At 47.2% G+C, this 21,559-nt stretch overlaps 1 protein-coding gene across 2 annotated transcripts in view; it reads right to left on the bottom strand.

The window, feature by feature from the left end:
* Positions 1–2,866: 2,866 nt before the first annotated feature.
* Tp53bp2 (tumor protein p53 binding protein, 2) overlaps positions 2,867–21,559 on the bottom strand; it is a 56,662-nt gene continuing 37,969 nt past the window's right edge. The window contains exons 12-18 of one of the 2 annotated variants that reach the window (XM_039091490.2): positions 20,515–20,929; positions 18,120–18,898; positions 14,747–14,884; positions 13,867–14,000; positions 11,909–12,075; positions 8,926–9,125; positions 2,867–3,626 (exon numbers count right to left, since the gene is read on the bottom strand). In XM_039091490.2, coding sequence (XP_038947418.1) covers positions 3,585–3,626; positions 8,926–9,125; positions 11,909–12,075; positions 13,867–14,000; positions 14,747–14,884; positions 18,120–18,898; positions 20,515–20,929 — 1,875 coding nt within the window. In that variant the 3' untranslated portion in view covers positions 2,867–3,584. Of the gene's footprint in view, positions 3,627–8,925; positions 9,126–11,908; positions 12,076–13,866; positions 14,001–14,746; positions 14,885–18,119; positions 18,899–20,514; positions 20,978–21,559 lie in introns of both variants that reach the window. The other variant, NM_001427417.1, reaches the window with a different exon arrangement.

Genomic DNA, 21,559 nt, shown 5'->3' with positions numbered 1-21,559 from the left:
TCCTTCTCCCCTGTGCAAAACCCTATAAATCCTGCTGTCAGAATGGCTACAACAGCAATACAGAACTGAGAAACGGTTCAGTCGTTTGATAAATTATGAGTTTGGTATAGCCATTGGATCCTACCACACAATGGCAAGCAAGCAACAGAATACAGAATTGTTTCCGGCAGGCTCTCAGTTGTGCAATAAAAATCTGAAAACAAGACCACAAACTACACCCAACAGTGTCTCTCCAGCGTGCACTGCCTAACTCCCCACAGGAATCCCTGCTTTGTATATGAAGGTTGTGGTGACATTACAAGTGAAATAAATTATATGTACGTAAGTAGTATTAAAAGGAGAGAAAGTACTAGACTACGTTCTGTTGTAACAACCACTTGTGGCTTATTTTCATCATGATTTGAAGACAGATTGACCACCCACAATTCTGAAGTCTTAGAAAACCCAGAACACCAGAGATTGTGTTGAGCCGATTGCGTGTAAAGTCTGGCTAGGATCGATGCCTTCATTGTCTAATTCCTGTCAAAGTCACATGGGCATTGCTTAAGGTGGTTTTGCATAGAGGAGGAATATGTGATAAGACCTCTATGTAAAACCTGAACATCTGTGAATCCCACACTCATGTCTAGTTTGGGTGGGCAAGGAGTTGTAGAACTGACTAGTACTGCGGAGGGAAGGATTGTAGAACTGACTAGTACTGCGGAGGGAAGGATTGTAGAATTGACTAGTACTGGGGAGGGAAGGATTGTAGAACTGACTAGTACTGTGAAGGATTAATGTTGCGATCACAATGTTGGGAGTGAATAAAAAGCTGTTACTTTGGAACCTTAAGGAAAAAAAAAAGAATTCCTAGACAGAAGCTTTGTCTGAGGCTGGTTAGAACTGCAGTGGTGTGGAGGGTTGGAAGGCTACAGGTCCAGGGCTAGATTTAGCCCCCTGATAGCCACCTCTGTCAGAATAACATCTGGTAGTAGATAAAAACTGTTCAGAGTCTATTAACCGTCAGTGTAAGAATGTCATCACATAGCATGAGACCATAGGAGATTCCCCTCCCTGCTGTAAGTGCCCCTCTGATGTACCCACCGATTTCTTAGGTTGCCTTCATTTATGACTTCCTTGGTTCTACTTCTAGAACACTCCATGCAGCTGCTTCCTTGCGGGAACATAGGAACCTGGAGTAACTTGGCTCCATGTTTCCTGGGCCTTGGTCATTCAAATTGACTGCATGATAAAACTGTCTCTCATTCCCTTGAAAGCTGTGTCATTTTTAGTCAATAACCTTTTCTTACATTTTCAAGTTCCCCCAAGAAGTTCTGATACTTTAATGATGAAACAGGTTTTAAAAACAACAACAAAAAAAAAAAAAAAAAAAACCTACAAAGAGAATAGAAAGGAATAGTAAGGGTAAGGAATTTGCAACCAACTGAACCAGCTTGGCTTCCTTCCCTACTTCCCATTCTGCTTTTGAAGGCTTGTGAAACTCTTCTGCAGTCTCTATTGAACTTTCCATGATCGCGCTCAGCACCCCTTAGGTTTCACTCCATGTGTTAAGAGAACAAGTCTCTGGGAGGTCAACTGTCTTGGCAAGGTCGTACAAGGAATGACTGCAACTGTCTAGTTCTAGACCCCATGTCCTATTTGTCTCCTACTGTAACATCTCATACAAATCCAATGGCTTAAAAATATCCATTATCTCACACGTACACAGCCTGGGGTCCATTAGTGCGCCTCACACACATGGGGAGTCATCGCCAGACAGATCAGCTTTCCTGGTGGGGTGCACTCAGGTCCCCATGGCTACAAACCTAAGGTCTTGTCTCCTTACAGTCCAGAGTTTTTCTCCCTTTTCCTACTTTCTGGTTCATGACTCCTTTCATCTTCGAAAATACCCCACGTCTGTCTGACCACCCCTTCAGGCTCAGGCTCCTGCTTCCCCTTCTGCTTTCCAAGGGCTCGTGTGCTTACACTGGGGCCACCTGGATAATCCAAGCTGATCTCCGTATTGAGTTAGCTGATTAGGGAGCTCAGTCTGAAAAGTCCTTAGATCTGTGCCAGAATCACTGACTGGGGAAGGGACCTGGGTCCCTTCTTGCTGTGCAGTCTCCATATTTAATTCATATTGTCATTCTTTCTCCATTATCTGAAAGATTATATTGTTTTTCATCTACTTTCCTTGTTAGCATTTAGCCGCTCTTAAAAACGTCCAGAAAAAGCAGCCACTGTTTGTGCACCTGTACTTCTATTACGGTTATATGCAGTTACATTATACCAAGCAAAGTGGGTTCTAAAACGACTCATTACTTGATTGGTAATAAAAACAATTAAGTAAACAAATCAATAAATGTATACAACTTTATGAAGAATGTGAAAAGGACATTAAAATGGCCCAGCAGAAGTTGCATGTCCATGTAGGCTTTCTTTCACTATGATCTCCATGATCTTTTTAAAACTACATTAGGAGGTGAAGAGATGGCTGGGGGGTTAAGAGCACCAACTGATCTATCAGAAAACCAGAGTTCAGATCCCTTCACAGACATCAGGTAGTTCATTAATCATTTTAACCCCAGTTCCATGGGATCTGACACCCGCTTCCAGCCTCAATGGAGAAACAGGTACATATGTGCACACGCCCTCCCTCAATCTCTTAAAAGTATAGAATTCTAGCCATTCGGACCTGTAAACTGCAAAGATGAGTATTCGTAATTCAGAACGGCTTTTCAATCACATGACGGGAAGGGGCTTTCACCACAGTCCGGCCGGCTGGGTCACGCAGGGCGTTACTTCTCAGCAGTGCAGTAGACAGCCAATGGCTTACACCCTATAACTAAAGCTGTTTATAACACTAAAAGGAAAACCAGTAAATGGCTTAGAGTCATAAAGTTTAATTTTATTACAATCATTTTTAAAATCACCTATGATCCTGACAAATACAGGTAAATCTATAACAAACTCTAATTTCCAAGATACAAAAGACAATAAATACAGATTCAAATTCAACCTACAAACAAGATTCTAACTCTAGCTTAGATTAGGTAGTGTAGTGTAGTTCAGTATTTCAGATACGCACAATTCTTCAATGCTACAGGAACTCATCCATTGGTTACTGCTCACCGACAGGCAGCTAACAGTTCTTCTGTGATCATACACAAGTGTGCTGCACCCGCCGGGGACCCCCAAAGCCTGCCAGTGCTCGGAGGCGGTTGAAGATGGTGCCAGATGGCACTGGTCCCTTCTGGCAGGTCAGCAGAATGGGAACAGTGCCAAAAACACCCTAAGCAGGACAAGAAGCTCATTTTCCCACAGCCCAACAAATGGTCCCATTTCTGACAAAACCAGATCCTATCCATGTGCCACAGTGAGCGCTCTGCCTGCACGGGGTGCCCGCACGGGGTGCCCGCACGGGGTGGAGCGGACTCACATCTCTGCTCCTTTGCTCATGCTGACTCCTTCAGTTTCTCCTTCATTTTCCTCCAGGGCACATTCTTCATTGCTCTCAGGGTGCACTGTGGTTAACGTCAGTCTTTTGAATTTTCTTTCCCAGAACAATCACGGTACTTCTAACTCATTCTTCATTAACTCAAGCTTCAGGCCAAGCTCCTCTGTCTTGGTTTAATTCTTGGGTATAGCTGCAAGAGAATTTTAAAAAATATTTACATATGGCATATGTATGGAAATTCTACAATATTTCAATAAATACAGGAAGGGGGCAAGGAATGTGACACAGGAAACCAACTCAGGCTGAGCTATGGACGCAGGCTGGCCGCCTGAGTACGCATGGCTCACAGACTCAGGGAAGGTCACATGGTCCAGCAGCTGGAGCAGTGCCACAGAGCTGTGACATGGGAACTCCAGGCACGAACTCAACTTGCAGTTTGCTTATCCACACTGCAGCTGAGGGAAGCCAAACGCTGGGACTGCTTGTGAACTGCTCTACGCTCCAGGACTTGGAAGCCCATTGAGATGGGGCAAAGTCTTTTTTTTTTTTTAAAGGCAGAATTTAAAGGTAGCCCAGGCTAGCTTCGCAATCCTCCTGCCTCACACACCTAAGCACTGGAACCACATATGTAAACCACACTTTTCAACCTTATTTACAGATGACACTGTGGGTGTGGCTTGAGCCTATCAGGACAAAACGACTTAGGCTTCCCATGAGCTGCTTTGCAATTCTGCTGGCCTGTGCTTTCCACAACAAGAGTGAGGAGAGGCTGTGTGAGAGCTACAGGGCCCTGTCTAGAAGCCCAGAGAAAGTCAGACTAGTATTTCACCATCAAGCTAAACAAACCCTCCCCTTCTGCTTCCTAGGGACGAGAAAACAAAAGCTGCGGTGTGTTTATTCAAGAGTCAGTTTGAGCTGAGGAAAGACATTCACCAATGCACTTTCATGACTCAAGGTTGAGCCTGTCTAGATAGTCCACATTGTGAAATTTCCTTTTTTTTTTTTTTTAACACTCAAAAGATACTAAAACCTGGTATGTACAGCACACTTTTCTAGAAGAGACTGTGAGGGAACTAAGAGTTCTAAGTTTAGGACTCAAATTACAACCTTCATTCCAGTCTGTTAATTTCAAAACCTTCTGAGAGCTCAACCAGTCTCTGACTGACTGCTTCCCCTCCTCAGAATAATCCTCCCATCTCATTAACCATTCTTTACTAGAAAATTGAACTTAATCAGAATTCTGTTATACAACATAGGAATTTATAGTTAAAACCATGCATACTTACTGAAAACTCATTAACAGATTTTATTTTCATCACGAAATTAAAAGTTAGTTATATCAGGTTATGTGTGTTAATTAGCCTGACTGAGCCACTGTATAAATCAACCATTATTTTAAAGTTGGGTTAGGGGCTGGAAAGACAGGAGCAGGCAGGATGGTTCAGCAGGTAACACTGGCTGCCAGTATTCTTCAGCTCACCTCTATCTCTCAACTCCCCAAAATGTCTTCTGACCTCACACAATTACTGTGGCACATGCAAGATCTCTCTCTCTCTCTCTCTCTCTCTCTCTCTCTGTTTTGAAAATAATCAAAAAGTCACGCTTTATGCCACGAACATGCACAGTTAATTAACAATCCCCAACAAATGAGGCAGGTAGGGAGACCTGCAAACCTACCACTTAGAAGGTAGGAGGCTTCAGTCTGAGGCCAGCCTCAGCTACACAGAAATGGGGGAGGGAAGGGGGAAGAAGCAGCTCCTGAGAGTTAGGGCATGATGAGGCTGGAGAGATGGCTCAGCAGTCACTTTACAATAAGGTGTAGGATAGCAAATGACTTAAAACGGACATGTAACAGACAACCATAGGAAGGGTCACAATCCAGAATGCCAGGTCCCAAGGCCAAGGTCACTGGAAACACTCAAGCAGAAGAACCCTAGCAGAGAGAACTCTGCTCCTGGTGTGATGCTGGGGAAGCCCCCCACAGGCTTCTACTCAAAGCTATAGGACAGACCCCGTCTATCTGATGCTTGACAAAAGCCTTCCAATGTCTTACATGGACTTTCTGCACTATTTGCACACCAAGCTCAGGAGGCAGGCTTCTTCATCTTCCCTACCGCCTGCTTACCAGAATGGAAATGTTCTGAATGTCACATCAGTGGAGATGTGAACCAGTGCCTGTGACCAACATGACCGGGTCCATCACCCCCATCCTTCCTGCCCTTAAGCTTGTTCCCTCCTCCTTACCAACAGCAGGTCCACAAGCACGTTTACCTCGGGACCACATCGCAATCCACCACCTACGCGACTTCTCTCCTTCCTCCACACACCCAAGGAACCTTTGTTGTGCACAGGCTGCACACAAGATATCCAAGCCCACCGAAGCTTGTTTTTCACCTTCCTACTTCCCTCTCCCAAGTGCTGGGAACATGGGCATGACCTATAAGGCACCTGGGTTAAACCTGTAAAAGAGCCTGAGGCACAAATCTGGAACACACTATCCTGAGTTTAAACCTGTCAACACACTCATAAGTATACTAAAGTGCACTGTCAATATGGCTGTGCGTCTAAATAAATTTAAGCCTGGTGTTTTTAAAAAGACTTTATGTGTTTGAGTGCTCTGTCAGCGTGCATGATGTGTGCCATGTGTGCGCAATGAGCAGGCATTTGGTCCCCTAGGACTGGAGTTTATAAACAATTGAGAGCAGCCATGGACAGGCTGGGAACTGAACCTGAGTCTTCTGCAAGAACAGCAAGTGCTCTTACCTGCTGAGCTATCCCTCAGCACCCATCCCTCGGCACCCATCCCTCGGCACCCACCCCTCAGCACCCATCCCTCAGCACCCATCCCTCAGCACCCATCCCTCGGCCTCAGCACCCATCCCTCGACACCCATCCCCTGGCACCCGTCCCTCGGCACCCATCCCTCAGCACCCATCCCTCGGCACCCATCCCTCAGCCTCAGCACCCATCCCTCAGCACCCATCCCTCGGCACCCATCCCTCGACACCCATCCCTCGACACCCATCCCTCGGTACCCGTCCCTCGGCACCCATCCCTCGGCCTCAGCACCCATCCCTCAGCCTCAGCACCCATCCCTCGGCCTCAGCACCCATCCCTCAGCACCCATCCCTCGGCCTCAGCACCCATCCCTCGGCCCCCACCCCTCGGCACCCATCCCTCAGCACCCATCCCTCAGCACCCATCCCTCGGCCTCAGCACCCATCCCTCGACACCCATCCCTCGGCACCCATCCCTCGGCCTCAGCACCCATCCCTCAACACCCATCCCTCAGCACCCATCCCTCAGCACCCATCCCTCGGCACCCATCCCTCGGCCTCAGCACCCATCCCTCAGCACCCATCCCTCAGCACCCATCCCTCGGCCTCAGCACCCATCCCTCGACACCCATCCCTCAGCACCCATCCCTCGGCCTCAGCACCCATCCCTCAACACCCATCCCTCGGCACCCATCCCTCAGCACCCATCCCTCAGCACCCATCCCTCGGCCTCAGCACCCATCCCTCAACACCCATCCCTCGGCACCCATCCCTGGGCACCCACCATCCCTCAGCACCCATCCCTCGGCTTCAGCACCCATCCCTCGGCACCCATCCCTCGGCCTCAGCACCCATCCTTCGGCCTCAGCACCCATCCCTCGACACCCATCCCTCGGTACCCGTCCCTCAGCACCCATCCCTCGGCCTCAGCACCCATCCCTCAACACCCATCCCTCAGCACCCATCCCTCGGCCTCAGCACCCATCCCTCAACACCCGTCCCTCGGCACCCGTCCCTCAGCACCCATCCCTCGGCCTCAGCACCCATCCCTCGGCCTCAGCACCCGTCCCTCGGCACCCATCCCTCGGCACCCATCCCTCGGCACCCATCCCTCGGCCTCAGCACCCATCCTTCGGCCTCAGCACCCATCCCTCGACACCCATCCCTCGGTACCCGTCCCTCGGCACCCATCCCTCGGCACCCGTCCCTCAGCACCCATCCCTCGGCCTCAGCACCCATCCCTTGGCCTCAGCACCCATCCCTCGGCCTCAGCACCCGTCCCTCGGCACCCATCCCTCGGCACCCATCCCTCGGCACCCATCCCTCAGCACCCATCCCTCAGCACCCATCCCTCAGCACCCATCCCTCAGCACCCATCCCTCGGCCTCAGCACCCATCCCTCAACACCCATCCCTCGGCACCCATCCCTGGGCACCCACCATCCCTCAGCACCCATCCCTCGGCTTCAGCACCCATCCCTCGGCACCCATCCCTCGGCACCCATCCCTCGGCACCCATCCCTCGGCCTCAGCACCCATCCCTCGGCACCCATCCCTCGGCCTCAGCACCCATCCCTCGGCACCCATCCCTCGGCACCCGTCCCTCGGCACCCGTCCCTCGGCCTCAGCACCCGTCCCTCAACACCCATCCCTCGGCACCCGTCCCTCGGCACCCGTCCCTCGGCCTCAGCACCCGTCCCTCGGCACTCATCCCTCGGCACCCGTCCCTCGGCACCCATCCCTCGGCACCCGTCCCTCGGCACTCGTCCCTCGGCACCCATCCCTCGGCACCCGTCCCTCGGCACCCGTCCCTCGGCACCTGTCCCTCGGCCTCAGCACCCGTCCCTCGGCACCCATCCCTCGGCACCCGTCCCTCGGCACCCGTCCCTCGGCCTCAGCACCCGTCCCTCGGCACTCATCCCTCGGCACCCGTCCCTCGGCACCCATCCCTCGGCACCCGTCCCTCGGCACCCATCCCTCGGCCTCGGCACCCATCCCTCGGCACCCATCCCTCGGCACCCGTCCCTCGGCACCCGTCCCTCGGCACCCATCCCTGGGCACCCATCTCTCTGGCACCCGTCCCTCGGCACCCGTCCCTCGGCACCCATCCCTCGGCACTCGTCCCTCGGCACCCATCCCTCGGCCTCGGCACCCATCCCTCGGCACCCGTCCCTCGGCACCCGTCCCTCGGCACCCGTCCCTCGGCACCCGTCCCTCGGCACCCGTCCCTCGGCACACATCCCTCGGCACCCATCCCTGGGCACCCATCTCTCTGGCACCCGTCCCTCGGCACCCGTCCCTCGGCACCCGTCCCTCGGCACTCGTCCCTCGGCACCCATCCCTCGGCCTCGGCACCCATCCCTCGGCACCCATCCCTCGGCACCCGTCCCTCGGCACCCGTCCCTCGGCACCCGTCCCTCGGCACCCGTCCCTCGGCACCCGTCCCTCGGCACACATCCCTCGGCACCCATCCCTGGGCACCCATCTCTCTGGCACCCGTCCCTCAGCACCCGTCCCTCGGCACCCGTCCCTCGGCACACATTCCTCGGCACCCATCCCTCGGCACACGTCCCTCGGCACACATCCCTCGGCACCTCTCTCCCGTATCGTGTCTTGTTAACAAAGGTCAGTAAACTGCACGGCCTCTGCACAGCAGTTCATACCAAGCTTCGTTTATCACACATGAAACATGGTCAGCATTGGGGCGACTTACTCCTAGCAAGTTGCGTGGAACATATCCTTCCTTATCGTTAAGGCGTGCCCACCACCACTCGGTTTCGTCTTCATCTTCCCTGCGGACAACAGCCATGCAGTCTCCTTCCTTCAGGAGCAGCTCATCATCGTGCTGGGGCTGGTAATCCCACAGAGCATAAATGACGCCTTTGTTCATTATGCCCATTTTCTCCTGAACCCCTGCAGGAGACAGAAGACTCAGGTCACACCATGCACAAGGACTCTACACTCTGAAACAAATTGGGTAGGAGCCTCACTAGAAGGTCAGAGCTGCAATAGGAAGCTTTCAGAAGTAAGTGTCCCGGCACGGGAGCGGGCAGGAGACCAGCAGAATGTATAGACCATAAGCAATGGATGTCCTAGCTAGGAGGCCAACAGCAAACAGCCCTAGGCATCTCACAAAGCTTACCTTCCCCAGGGAGGAAGCCTGCTGTTAGCCCAGCAGCTAAAAGAAAGACTGTCTGAATCTACAGCATTCAAAGCAAAGACGCTTGTCAACTTCTGGCCTACTTCTACACATAATGGCCAAAAGGCTCTGCAAGTTTAGATCTCACCTGACACACAGAGCAAACAGACAAACTTGAAGAAGTGTGTTAGCTATTAAAGGGCCTATATCAGTTCCTAGTTATTAGAAGTACAATATCGTCTGTTAGAATGCAGAATATGGGAGTTTAGAACAGATAGAAAAGTCTATATATGGTCACTCTAACAATTCTAGATGTTGAAATCTACAAACGGGCAGGAGAAAATCCTCAAAAGGCCGTTTGGCAGCAGTTAGTTACGTAATGACTGGGAGTTAGGCTCCACCTCCTCCCGTGATGCCCTAAGAGTGAAGGATGGCCCACGCCTAGAGAAACGGACACCTGGCACCACAGAGGAAAGCAGAGGAAAGCAGATGTGGACCCAATAAAGTTTACAGAAAGCTAGTTAATTTTCATTTACCTATATGTCTTAAAAATACAGAAAAATATCTGCTTGGCTTTCAAACTTATTTTTCAACTCTGAGTATCTAACAATTAGTTATTAGTTTATAACAATTAATATATCACTAACCAGCATGTGTTGTTCTTGCTCTGGGCAAAACAAAACAAAACAAAACAGAGAAATGAAATTGTTCTTTCCAAAAGAAAGTTCTGCCAACCTAAGGTCAGATAAATTTCTGACCTTTTTAAATAACATGAAATAGCTGGCGGTGTCACCTCAGTGGGAGAGGGTCTGTGCAGCATGGAGAGGTCCAAGGCTCCACAAATATCACAAACAAGACTGGCCAACAAGGCTTCACACACATGTAACTCCACGGCACTTTAAAGCCTCAGTGCTTCTGTTTGCACTGGGAATGGAAAGAAATCCAAGGTGCTACAAGATGCTCAGACTCACAATTCAAGTCACGGTTTTCCGTGAAATCCCCACTAAGAATCGCAGGCAGAACCGTAGCAATTCCAAGTTGAGAGCACCACTGGCTACTCTTCCGAGGACCCAGGTTCAATTCCAAGCAACCACACAGCAGTTCACAATACTAACCCCAGTTCCAGGTGTTCAGTGGCTCTTTTGGCCTCTAGGGCACTGTAAACATACGGTGCAGACAGCCATCCACATGAATAGAATAAAATAAAATCAAAAAATAAATTTACAAAATATCCATGAGGTCACGTTCTCCTCCCTCAGATGAGCACCTGTGCCCACTCCCACTGTGCTAGTCCACACCAGTAGTTAACCTTTACCCTGTATCATCAACCTTGACATCTGTCATAAATTATGGATCAAAAGACTATGACCGAATATCCTTCATGTCTTTTTAAAAAGTCTATCACCTATAAATTTACAAATAATGAGTTGTTTTTTAGATTTATTTATTTTATGCATATGAGTACACTGTAGCTGTCTTCAGACACACCAGAAGAGGGCATCAGATCCCATTACAGATGGTTGTGAGCCACCATGTGGTTGCTGGGATTTGAACTCAGGACCTTGGGAAGAGCAGTCAGTGCTCTTAACCGCTGAGCCATCTCTCCAGCCCCTATAAATAATGTTGATGTCAAAATACTAGATTGGTCCCAAGTTGAAAACAAACAAAATGCAATCACAGGTCTCAATAATGACATCTGCACAGCTGGAAGGCTGGGTGGTAAAGACTTGCTACTAAGTATAAGGCCCTGGGTTCAAAACTAGCACCCAAAACAAACAACAGAAAAGTAAACAAAAACACTTATATGACAGGGACTTTGTGGACATCAAGAACTCTCTTCGCACCTGCAACCTGAAAAAGGCAGAAACACCCAAGAAACATGACCAGGCAGAGAGGGCAAAGACTGGGGCCTTTCATCTCAGGAAGCTTTTGACAGTTGTTAAGGAAGAAACTTTGCAGAGTTTGAGCAGTCTAGGCTCCTGAGACCTTCTGATCTCCTATCCTCTCAAGCCAAAATGAAGAGAAAAATTAACTTCAACTGTAGATTAAACAAAACAACAACGAAAAGCCTACATAAAGGGCAGTCAGCATATCCAGATCTCGACTTCACTTCCATTTTTCTCTAAACAGAGATCTGTATCCAGGCACACACCTAGTAAGTACAGCATCTTTTGACAGTAATCAAAATCATAAACACCAAATCAAGAAAACATAAGACAAAACAAAGCCCCAAACCACGTGATGTGTTGTCTTTATTTCTTTAATCTGGTTTTCCAACATGCTGTAAATCACTGAGTGCTAAGGCCACAGTGTGGATCTTCCGGATACAAGACCTAACGAGCACCGATAGCCGGCTGAGGCTGTCCCTGTCCCTGGCAGCAGCTTTTCAGGCCCGTCTCAGAAGCTGCACTGCATCTGTGACCTAGACTGTCCTCATCTCAGGAACCAGAATTATGCAGAGCAAGTAAGAAAATACTCACTGAGCTTTGAGCTATTCCCTTGAGAGAAGGGTAAATAAATATGGCAGTCAACACAGTAGCCCGCACTGGCCACATACCATAGAGAAACTGGGAGCACTGCGTGTAGCCTTCCTCCATTTCCTCGCACTTGTCTGCAGCAGTCTGCATGTCGCTGTAGGTCATAGCAAACACTGCTGCTCCTGACTCCACCAGGAACTTACACACTTGGACATTGTTACAGGAGGCAGCACAATGCAATGGGGTCCTGTGAAGTAAGACACAGAACTGGTTAGAAATGTTTCTCCAAGCTCTACGACCTCCACTTGGTAAGTTATCTGTGAAGTTCCTCAGTCTCTTATCTCCTAGCCTCCCAAATAGCTTTTAAAATCTAGTTGAATCAAGACAGGTCACTGAACCCATAAAAGAATTACAGCTACAAAGGGACACATCTCAGCAATGGTCCAATGGGCCCAGGAGCTGAGAGCCAATGTAAAGAAAAAGGAAATAAAGTCTTCACTGTGGTTTAAAAAGAAGAGAAAAAGGTAGACTTGGCTCTGTCTGGATTTCCCCAGCCCTATAATCATCTTGTTTACATTTTAGCTTTGCATGTATATTCTTTGCCTCCATGGACTTATTGGCATTTCTTATGTGCCTGGTGCCCATGAAGACCAGAAAAAGGTGTCAGGTCCTGGAACTGGAGTTATATACGATGGTTGTGAACTATAATGTGGGTGCTGGGAATGTCAGTGTTTTTCCGCTAAGCCATCTCTCTAGCCCTGAAGCCTGATCACTTCTGCCAGGGTAAAATTCTAAGAGTCTTTAAACTCCATGCCTGCACTCCAGTATTCTTTTTCAACACCAACTTTCAAGGGATCTGGTTGTACATACAGGATATCTTTATTTTTAAACTTAAAGTAATTTTGGCTAAAACTATAAATTCAATTCTAAGTAGAAAAGTGACTATAACTGAGACGATTTCCTGAAAATACAGTCTTAGAAAAGTCACACACACACACACACACACACACACACACACACACACACACGACTCAATCTATTTTAGGCAATGAGTTAGCAGGCTTGAGACTGTCAGTACTCAGGCTCTGGCGTGCACATTTCTTAGCTTTTCTTCTTCTTCGGTCGGTCCCCTTGTCTGTATGCTGTTCTGTCCGTTCTCCCTTTGTCTCCTGTCTCTTCTCCATTCATTCTACCCCCTTCTATGCTCACAGTCCTGGGCTCCCTGCTCTTCCTTCCAGACAACGCTCCATTATGAGCTACATCTCACCCGTGGTTTGCACAAGAGGTTGGTTTGTTTATTTACAAACGCCATAGCCTTGGCTGGCTTTATGACACAAATATCTAACAAAAAGGAAATAGTCTTCACAGACAATCATGTAGTCACTTGGAATGATAGGTTAATTCAAATTTTTGATTTACATACATGAGTATCTGATAAATATTGAAAGAAGAAACAAATTAATAAAATTAAAGCACTTAATAGATTAAATGGCAATATTTTCAGTCCTTTATAGAGAGAGCTTCCATATTCCTCCACAGAAAGAGCTTTCTAAAGGATCAAGACAGATGAGATCAACTGACCTCTAAAAATATTAGAGCTCCAAAATAATTTATAACTTATAAATTATGGCTGGTTCTAAGTAGCATTCTGGAATCATCTGTCTACCCTGTCCCCTTGCAGTGTGAATTCAGCACTTTGTCTGGAGAATCCACACTGCAGACGCCACCTGCCCACTGTCCACTTGGCAGCCACCTTGACAGTCTCCATCCTCTAGCGCTTGTCACATTTCACTCAGTCACCTCAAGCACAGAGAAGGGAGGCTGACAATTTTATTATAGTACACTATAATTAAAATGGTAAACTCCATCTGTTTCCAGAAAGTGAACAAAAGAGCTCCTACGTGAGGATGGTGACCCCTGCAAGAGTGCCCAGACAGCACGGGGTTCGGTGGTGGTGGTGAGGTTGGGGGTAGCACCCACTGCTCCCGCCGTGAGCATGCACAGCTGATGTCTGACGGAGAGTAAGGACGGGACTCACCATCCATCACTGTCTGCTGCGTTAACATTCACACCGAACTGTACCAGGAACTTCACAATCTCTGTGTGGCCTGCGCACACTGCATTATGCAGCGCTGTGATGCCCTCATCATTTGGCAGGCTTGGGTCATCAACCTGTCACACCAACAAAAGGGGGAGAGTCAGTCCAATTTCATGTCACATCGACTGTCATTACTGACTGGCTCTTAGAACAGGAAACAGAAACACTGGTGACATTTTAAATATCCTAAGTGAAACACAGAGGAGCCAGGAAAACTGTAAAGAAAAATCCTAGAAATAGGGCAGACAGCCCGGCCAAATAAGTGCTTACTGCAAGACTTTGTTTAAAAATCATAGCATCGAAAGCTATATCCTTATGGTTATCCTATTTTTCCTTCTAATTCTCACCACAAACTGGTTTCTAAGGAGACATCCTATTTGCTATGGGAAATTCAACTAAAACCATTTTAAAAAGTTGGGAACAGCAGCCATGCTTGTAATTCTAGTATTCAGGAAACTGAAGTAGGATCATGAATTTGAGGCTTATCTTAAGACCCTATCTTAAAAAAATAATGATAATAATAAATTTAGAGTACAGATGACAACTGTAATACAGTATTATAGCGTACAAATGCATACAGAGCAACTTCAGAGAGAAATGTTCTTGCTAGCAACACTAATGTATTCAAGTGTAAATAACTCCTACATTATCAAAATCTTACAGTTACATTCTTAAAATAACGCAGCCTATTTTAGAGTATGCTCAATATCCCTCTCCACAACTCCATGGCCCCAAAAAAGAAAACTCTAAAATAGGATTTCTCTATAGTAGCTATTTTGAGCTTTAAAATAAAATGCAATGCTACATTTAAGAAACTTACCTCGTAGATAATTCTCTGTACAAGGTCAAACTCTCCCTCCAAAGATGAATCCAGGAGCAAAGCCAGGGGGTTGAATTTCACCCTCATCCCATGAGCAATTCGCTCTGAGCCAGTTTTCCTCAAGTTTGTTCGTTTTCCCTGTAGAAGAAGTGTGGGGGAAATTAACGAGGGAAGAGTCAGCACTCAACTGAGGTAGTGAAAAGAACAACTGCTTGGGGGTTGGTTGGTTTATTTGTTTGTTTGTTTGTTTATTTTCCTTAACATTTAGCTTAGGTTAGCCTGGGACTCACCATGTGGCCAGACTGACTTTGAACTTACAGTCTTCCTGCCTCAGTCTCTCAAACCCTAGAGACGCAGGAATGTGCCATTAATGCCTGGTTTTGGAACTTAAGAGTGAACTAAATCTGGTGGCAAGCTGACTGGCTTTCTGTTGAGGTTCACAACCAGACAAGACTGGTTCTAAATCACGTGTCTAAGAGTATACGGCAGAGAGCCTCACTCTTAAACTGGGCAATACTCAGACTCAGAAGGGCTCACACACAAGTGCTTACTTACTCCTCGGTAAGAGCCAAACCGTCCTTGCTGCACACAAAGGAAAGACACAGCTAGAAAACATCAGGACCAGAATTTTTATCTAGGTCAGCCCTTCCTACTAAGTACTTCATACCTTAATCCTTACTAAGGCACAAGCAAATTATTAGGCTACATAATAAAGATGACTTGTTACAATTAGATATCCAGAGGGAGAACCTTACATCTTAAGAGAAGTTAGTAAGTCAGACTTTAGAGCTCAACGGTAGTTCTTTTCATCGTATTGAAACAGAATTTTTAAACACACACACACTCACACACAGACACACCAGACTTCCTAAATTACATCTATTTATGTGTGTGGGGGTAGGTTGGGGGCTGTGCACACAAATGTGTCACAGTGCAAGTGCGGAAGTCAGAGGACAATTTAACTTTCAGGAGTCAGTTCTGTACACAATGTGTGTCCCAGAAATAGAACTCAGGTTGTCAGTCTTTGTGGCAAGTGTCTTTGCCCATTGAACCATCCTACCCCTTTCATTTTTATCTCAGGTGTGAAGAGCTGGGACTTTTAAGTAACAAATAATATACCTCGCAGATAGGAAAGGTTACGTGTTAGAACACGTAATGAGCCGAGACTGTGCTGTCAGCCTGTGGACGTTTCAGAAGGCAAACACCTAGTCACACACTTTCAAAGAAACATACATCACAGCATCTACTTCACCTAAGACAGGAAGGAAGCAGCCAGCAGTCATCCTAGGAAGAAAATAAGAGACTCTTCCAAAGGAAGTACAAACTAATAAAAAATACAGGATCAGACATACGAAACCCATTTAAATAATCATTCAAAAGTATCACTTGGTTTTTTACTGTATTTTAAAGTTATAGTTCAACATTCTATTTTGTTTGTGTTTAAGGAAACAAAAATGACTTCCAACTAAGCTATAGAAAAGCAGGCTGCAGAGACTATGGTATTTTCCCTCATCTCAAAGTGACACGATAAACTTCCAAAACAATTTTAGTATGTGGAAGAAGTATAGAAGACATTTCTGGACAGAAACATAGTTTTAGGAGAACTTGATTCTAGAGAAAAAGGAAACCAAGAGACTGGTACTTGCTCACGATTTCCAATAAACGCTGACAACACTGGAAGAAAGGCCGAAGAACCTGCCCCACTCTGCCCCGTTCTCTCTCCTGCCCCATGCTCTCTTCTGCCCCACTCTGCCCCGTTCTCTGTCCTGACCTGTTCTCTCTCCAATCCTCCAAATTTTATCAGTTTTGAGTTTGAGACTCGACCTTCTATTTCATTAAAAATACATTTCAGGGGCTGGAGAGGCAGCTCAGCAGTTAAGAGCACTGGCTGCTCTTGCAGAAGACCCTGGCTCAATTCCCAGCATCCACATGGCAGCTTATTAGCATCGGCAACTCCAGTTAAGAGGGATCTGGCACTCTCTTCTGGACTCCTTGGGCACTATGCATACACACAATGGACATTTATACAGGTAGGCAAAACACTAACATACATAAAATGAAAAATAAAAATAAAATCTTAACATCTCACTGATAGAAAAATCAAAGCTTGGAGAGCAAGAGGCATAGCCAATGAGAAGAACACTACAGATCTCACTGAGGAGAACACTGTGCAGATCTCACATGAGGAGAACATTGCAGTTCTCACTGAGGAGAACACTACAGATCTCACTGAGGAGAACACTGCAGATCTCACATGAGAAGAACACTACAGATCTCACTGAGGAGAACACTACAGATCTCACTGAGGAGAACACTGTGCAGATCTCACTGAGAACACTACAGATCTCACTGAGGAGAACATTGCAGATCTCACTGAGGAGGACATTGCAGATCTCACTGAGGAGAACATTGCAGATCTCACTGAGAACATTGCAGTTCTCACTGAGGAGAACACTACAGATCTCACTGAGGAGAACATTGCAGTTCTCACTGAGGAGAACACTGTGCAGATCTCACTGAGGAGAACACTACAGATCTCACTGAGGAGAACATTGCAGTTCTCACTGAGGAGAACACTACAGATCTCACTGAGGAGAACACTACAGATCTCACTGAGGAGAACATTGCAGATCTCACTGAGGAGAACATTGCAGTTCTCACTGAGGAGAACACTGTGCAGATCTCACTGAGGAGAACACTGTGCAGATCTCACTGAGGAGAACATTGCAGATCTCACTGAGGAGAACACTACAGATCTCACTGAGGAGAACATTGCAGTTCTCACATGAGGAGAACATTGCAGATCTCACAGAGGAGAACACTGCAGATCTCACATGAGGAGAACATTGCAGTTCTCACTGAGGAGAACATTGCAGATCTCACAGCAAAGCCGGTATGAAACCAGATGTTTTCAACCCAGTGTCTCCCTAGTGTACCTTTGGCAAGAGAGAAAAGAGGTAGCTCATACAGGTGTAAGAACAAAAATATGTTTCCTCTATAAAGACCCCAACACATACCAAAATACAGCAGTGTTTCATATAAATGTTACAGCATCTATCACTCCTTCCCTGAGGGTGATTTTTTTTTAGGTGGTAAAGATCTGCATTTTAGCTACTCCAGAGGCACAAGGCCTATCTGGGCAACACAGTGAGACTCTCTCTTTAAAAAAAAACAAGGTGGAGGGGAGACGGGGGACTGGGATACACAGCTCACCATGAATGTGTTCCATTGCTGTCAAAACCCAAGACTACAGAGATCCACTTCATGCCAAGGGATCATAAGATAAAATGGCAAACTGAGAAGGATAGAGCCACCATGAGGAGTAGCCCAAGGGAAGTTCTACTGGACAAACACGGGACACCATGTTACTTACGGGAGGCAGAGACACCTGCCCGGTGACTTCAGGCGGGCGCATGCGTGCGGAGTCTTCTTCGGACACCTCGGGTTCCCCAGATGGGTATGGAGGGGGTGGGTATGGGGGGTATTCTTCTAGGTATACTTCTAGTAAGTGGGGGGCCTCTGGGTTTGTCCCTTCTGTGTTATCCTGCAGAGTCGTGCTGTTGTCTGGGACGCCCTCAGACACACACTCGAGGCCTGGAGGAGGGGCTGGCATGTCACTGTTCTCTGTACTGGCACTCCCCATATCCTCTGGGGACAGTGGCTCAGGAACTAAAGAGCCCGCCTCCTTCTCTGGCTCCACGTGTAAATATGGATTTGGGATTTCGATTGGGCTCTCTGGGTTGACAGTCACTGAGCTTGGTGACTTGGATGGGTATGATGGGACTGAGATGGTCTCCATGGCAGCTATGGTGGTCCTCTGATACAAAAGTTTCTGAATGTTTGGCCCATTAGGGCCTTCTGGTTCTGTAATGGAACTTCGTTTCTTTAGTGGCCTTGGTGCATTAGACAGTTTTTTCCGTAGGGCTTCTAAGTCAGCATCACTCTGGTTTCGGTAAGGGTTAGATAGGAAAGGCAGTAATTTCGTTGGGCTGAGTGGTCGGGGAATCCTTTCATTTTCATGGCTCTCATGAACTGAAGAAACGGGCTCTGTCTCAGGCTCTGGACTGCCAGGCTTCCCCTGGCTACAGGAATAAATGTTCTCTGGGTGTTGCTGTGGATTCTGGGCAGCAGCTATCACAGGCTTGCCATACACTAATTGGGGAAGAGAAAAGGGAAAATCCCTGGTTAGTGCTAATTAAACAAAACTAGGAGAACACAGCTACGGTAAGCCAAGTCTCTCTTCATTTCATAGTTACTCCATTATTTCCCTCACACTTGATTTCTTAAAATAACAGCAAAGCAAGAATTTCCATCTTTGTATTTACTACAGAATCAAAATCTCCATTGATTATAACATGCGCTGTGTGCTATGAACAAAAAGAAGAAAACCACACACTGCAGCATGAAGGAAAATTAAACTCAAATGCAGACCAATGTGAGAAATCCTATTTGGCTCATAAAACTGAGAACCACTTACTTGTCTTTCCCAAATACATTCCCCTGCAACATTCCAATTATGTCAAAATAATCTGACTTCCAAATTACTCTATTAGCATTATTTACCAAGGATTACTGAAAAGACTAAGCGAGCAATACACTGACACTTTAGCGTGTTATGATAGCTTTAAACCACAATTACATGCTTGTCCAGAACTACAAAGCCACTTTCAATCAATTAAATCATGGTCAATTGTACTCTAGTCCTATAACATAACCAACAAGTCAGAGAAACCCTCAATACCCAGACTCTGGTGCAGATTTAGCACAGACTAATGTTACTTCGTACTTATTTAGTGGTAGCATCCTCATTAGGATGGCTTGGAGTACAAGAGAATGTTGCTTTTAATAATCTAGAGACAAGTACTCGTCCCATCCTCCACATACCAAAACAGCCAAGCCAATAGTAAGGACGCAGGCTCCTGTGACCCTGTTTTCCACATCAGCGACCTCCTTCAAAACCCACCCCAACTCAGCTCTCAAGGCTAGCTTTTAACTGTCAACTTGCCACAACCTAGAAAATCACCTTTGAAAAGAGCCTCAAACAGGGAGCTCTCTGGATAAGGTTGGCTTGTGAGCATGTGTGTGAGGATTACTGGTTGGTAATTGATGTAGGCGGGGCCAGCCCACTGTGAATAACACCTTTCCCTAGGTAGTGAGTCCTGAACTATGAAAGACAGAAAATAGCTAGCTGAGAACAAGCAGGCACAGTGGGTTGAGTTAGGTATTTCTCTCTGCTCTTGACTCTGACTGCGATGTGACCAGCTGCTTGAGTTTCTGCCTCGACTTCTCCAAGTTGATAATAAAATCTTAGCTTCCTTTGTTGTCTTCTGTGGGGTATTCTATCACAGCTGTAAATGTGGAAGTAGGACGTGATGCAGGGTCTGCAGTGACTCCTGTCGCAGTGACAGGCAGCAGGCACTACAGTAAGCTCCCAGTAAGCCAGAGCACAGCTCAAACTCTTTCAACAACAGCTTCTGTTTAACTAGAGACCTGGTACTTACTGTCTCCCAGTAGCTTGGCATAGGACTTAAGCCCAAAACAGGCAAAAATGAAACCAAGAACCTTACCTTAACTCAAGGGCTTGGTAAATCATGCAAGGCTGACAACCTGAGTCCTACCTGTGGAACTCCTGATAGAAGGAGAGAACTGATCTTCAACAGCTGCCCTCTGACCTGTACACGCACACTGGCACATACATGTCTTTGTTCCTTCAAGTGTACGCCCCCTCCCCACTACACACTTAAAAATACAAACAAATGGAACCTTACCACTTGAAAAGTGGGGGCCTCTGGGGTGCGTCTTGGTCGAGGCACTCTGCACAGCCTGCTGGAAGTTTTTCCCTGGCACCTGATGCTGGGTATACATGGAGTAGATGGAGCTTGCTGCCACAGTCTGGGGTTTTCGAAAGGCTGGAGGGAAGGTGTCCTTGGAAGGCTGGGGCGTAAAAGGCCGGACTGCAGCAGCCGGTGGACTTTCTTGCTTAGATGCTGGAGACAGGACTTGGTCTTGACCACCCGAAGGGGCACTGGGAGACAGCAGCACCCTTGCCTGCGGCCCTGCTGGCTTGAGCTTGGCTCCCATGGACGTAGCAGCTATGGGCAACTGCTGAGGGTTTCCATCCGGCTTCACGTCAGACGACGACTGAGCAGTTTGTCCAAAGTAAGGCAAATTAATCTGTTTTGGCTTTGTAGGAACAGGAGGTGGTACTTTAGCCACATTTTTATTTACAGTCTGTAACACACACAGCAAGGCAGTTAAAACACCGTACAAAAGTATACACAACACGCTAGTCAGCTCACTTCACAAACACAAGCATATCCTGTAAAAACATCAGCTCTCGGGACTCCAGTTAGCTCAAGGGCTAGCAGTTCCCACATAACGAGTGGACTGGAATATGGTCTCCCAGAACCCACGTAAACACTGAGTGGGAGCTCGCCTGTAATTCCAGCCTGCGAGCTACCTAGTGAGAACAGTCATATCAACACACTGAGTGTTACTTACTGGGAGACCCTACCTCAAAGAACAAGGTAGACAAGCAACTGAAGAAACTTCCCAGCATCAACCTTGGACCTCCACACCCATGGGCACACATATGTGCCTAGATACATGAACACGCATACATGCAAACATATATCCCTACACACTGACATGCCCATGGAAAGTAGACAAAATATTGCCTCCACATTTTAAAATCATTAAAGCTTTAAATCAAATAATAAAATAATAATTTTTAAATCAGGTTAATAAGGACTTAGAGTGACATAATGGGATTCCTCCCCCAACTACTCCCCACGACTCCCTTCCTAGTCTTGC

The sequence above is a fragment of the Rattus norvegicus genome, chromosome 13 (genome assembly GCF_036323735.1).
Source record: "Rattus norvegicus strain BN/NHsdMcwi chromosome 13, GRCr8, whole genome shotgun sequence".
NCBI classification, from domain to species: domain Eukaryota; kingdom Metazoa; phylum Chordata; class Mammalia; order Rodentia; family Muridae; genus Rattus; species Rattus norvegicus.
The sequence above is the reverse complement of the archived record's forward strand: the minus strand, read 5'-3'. Positions and strand labels throughout refer to the sequence as shown.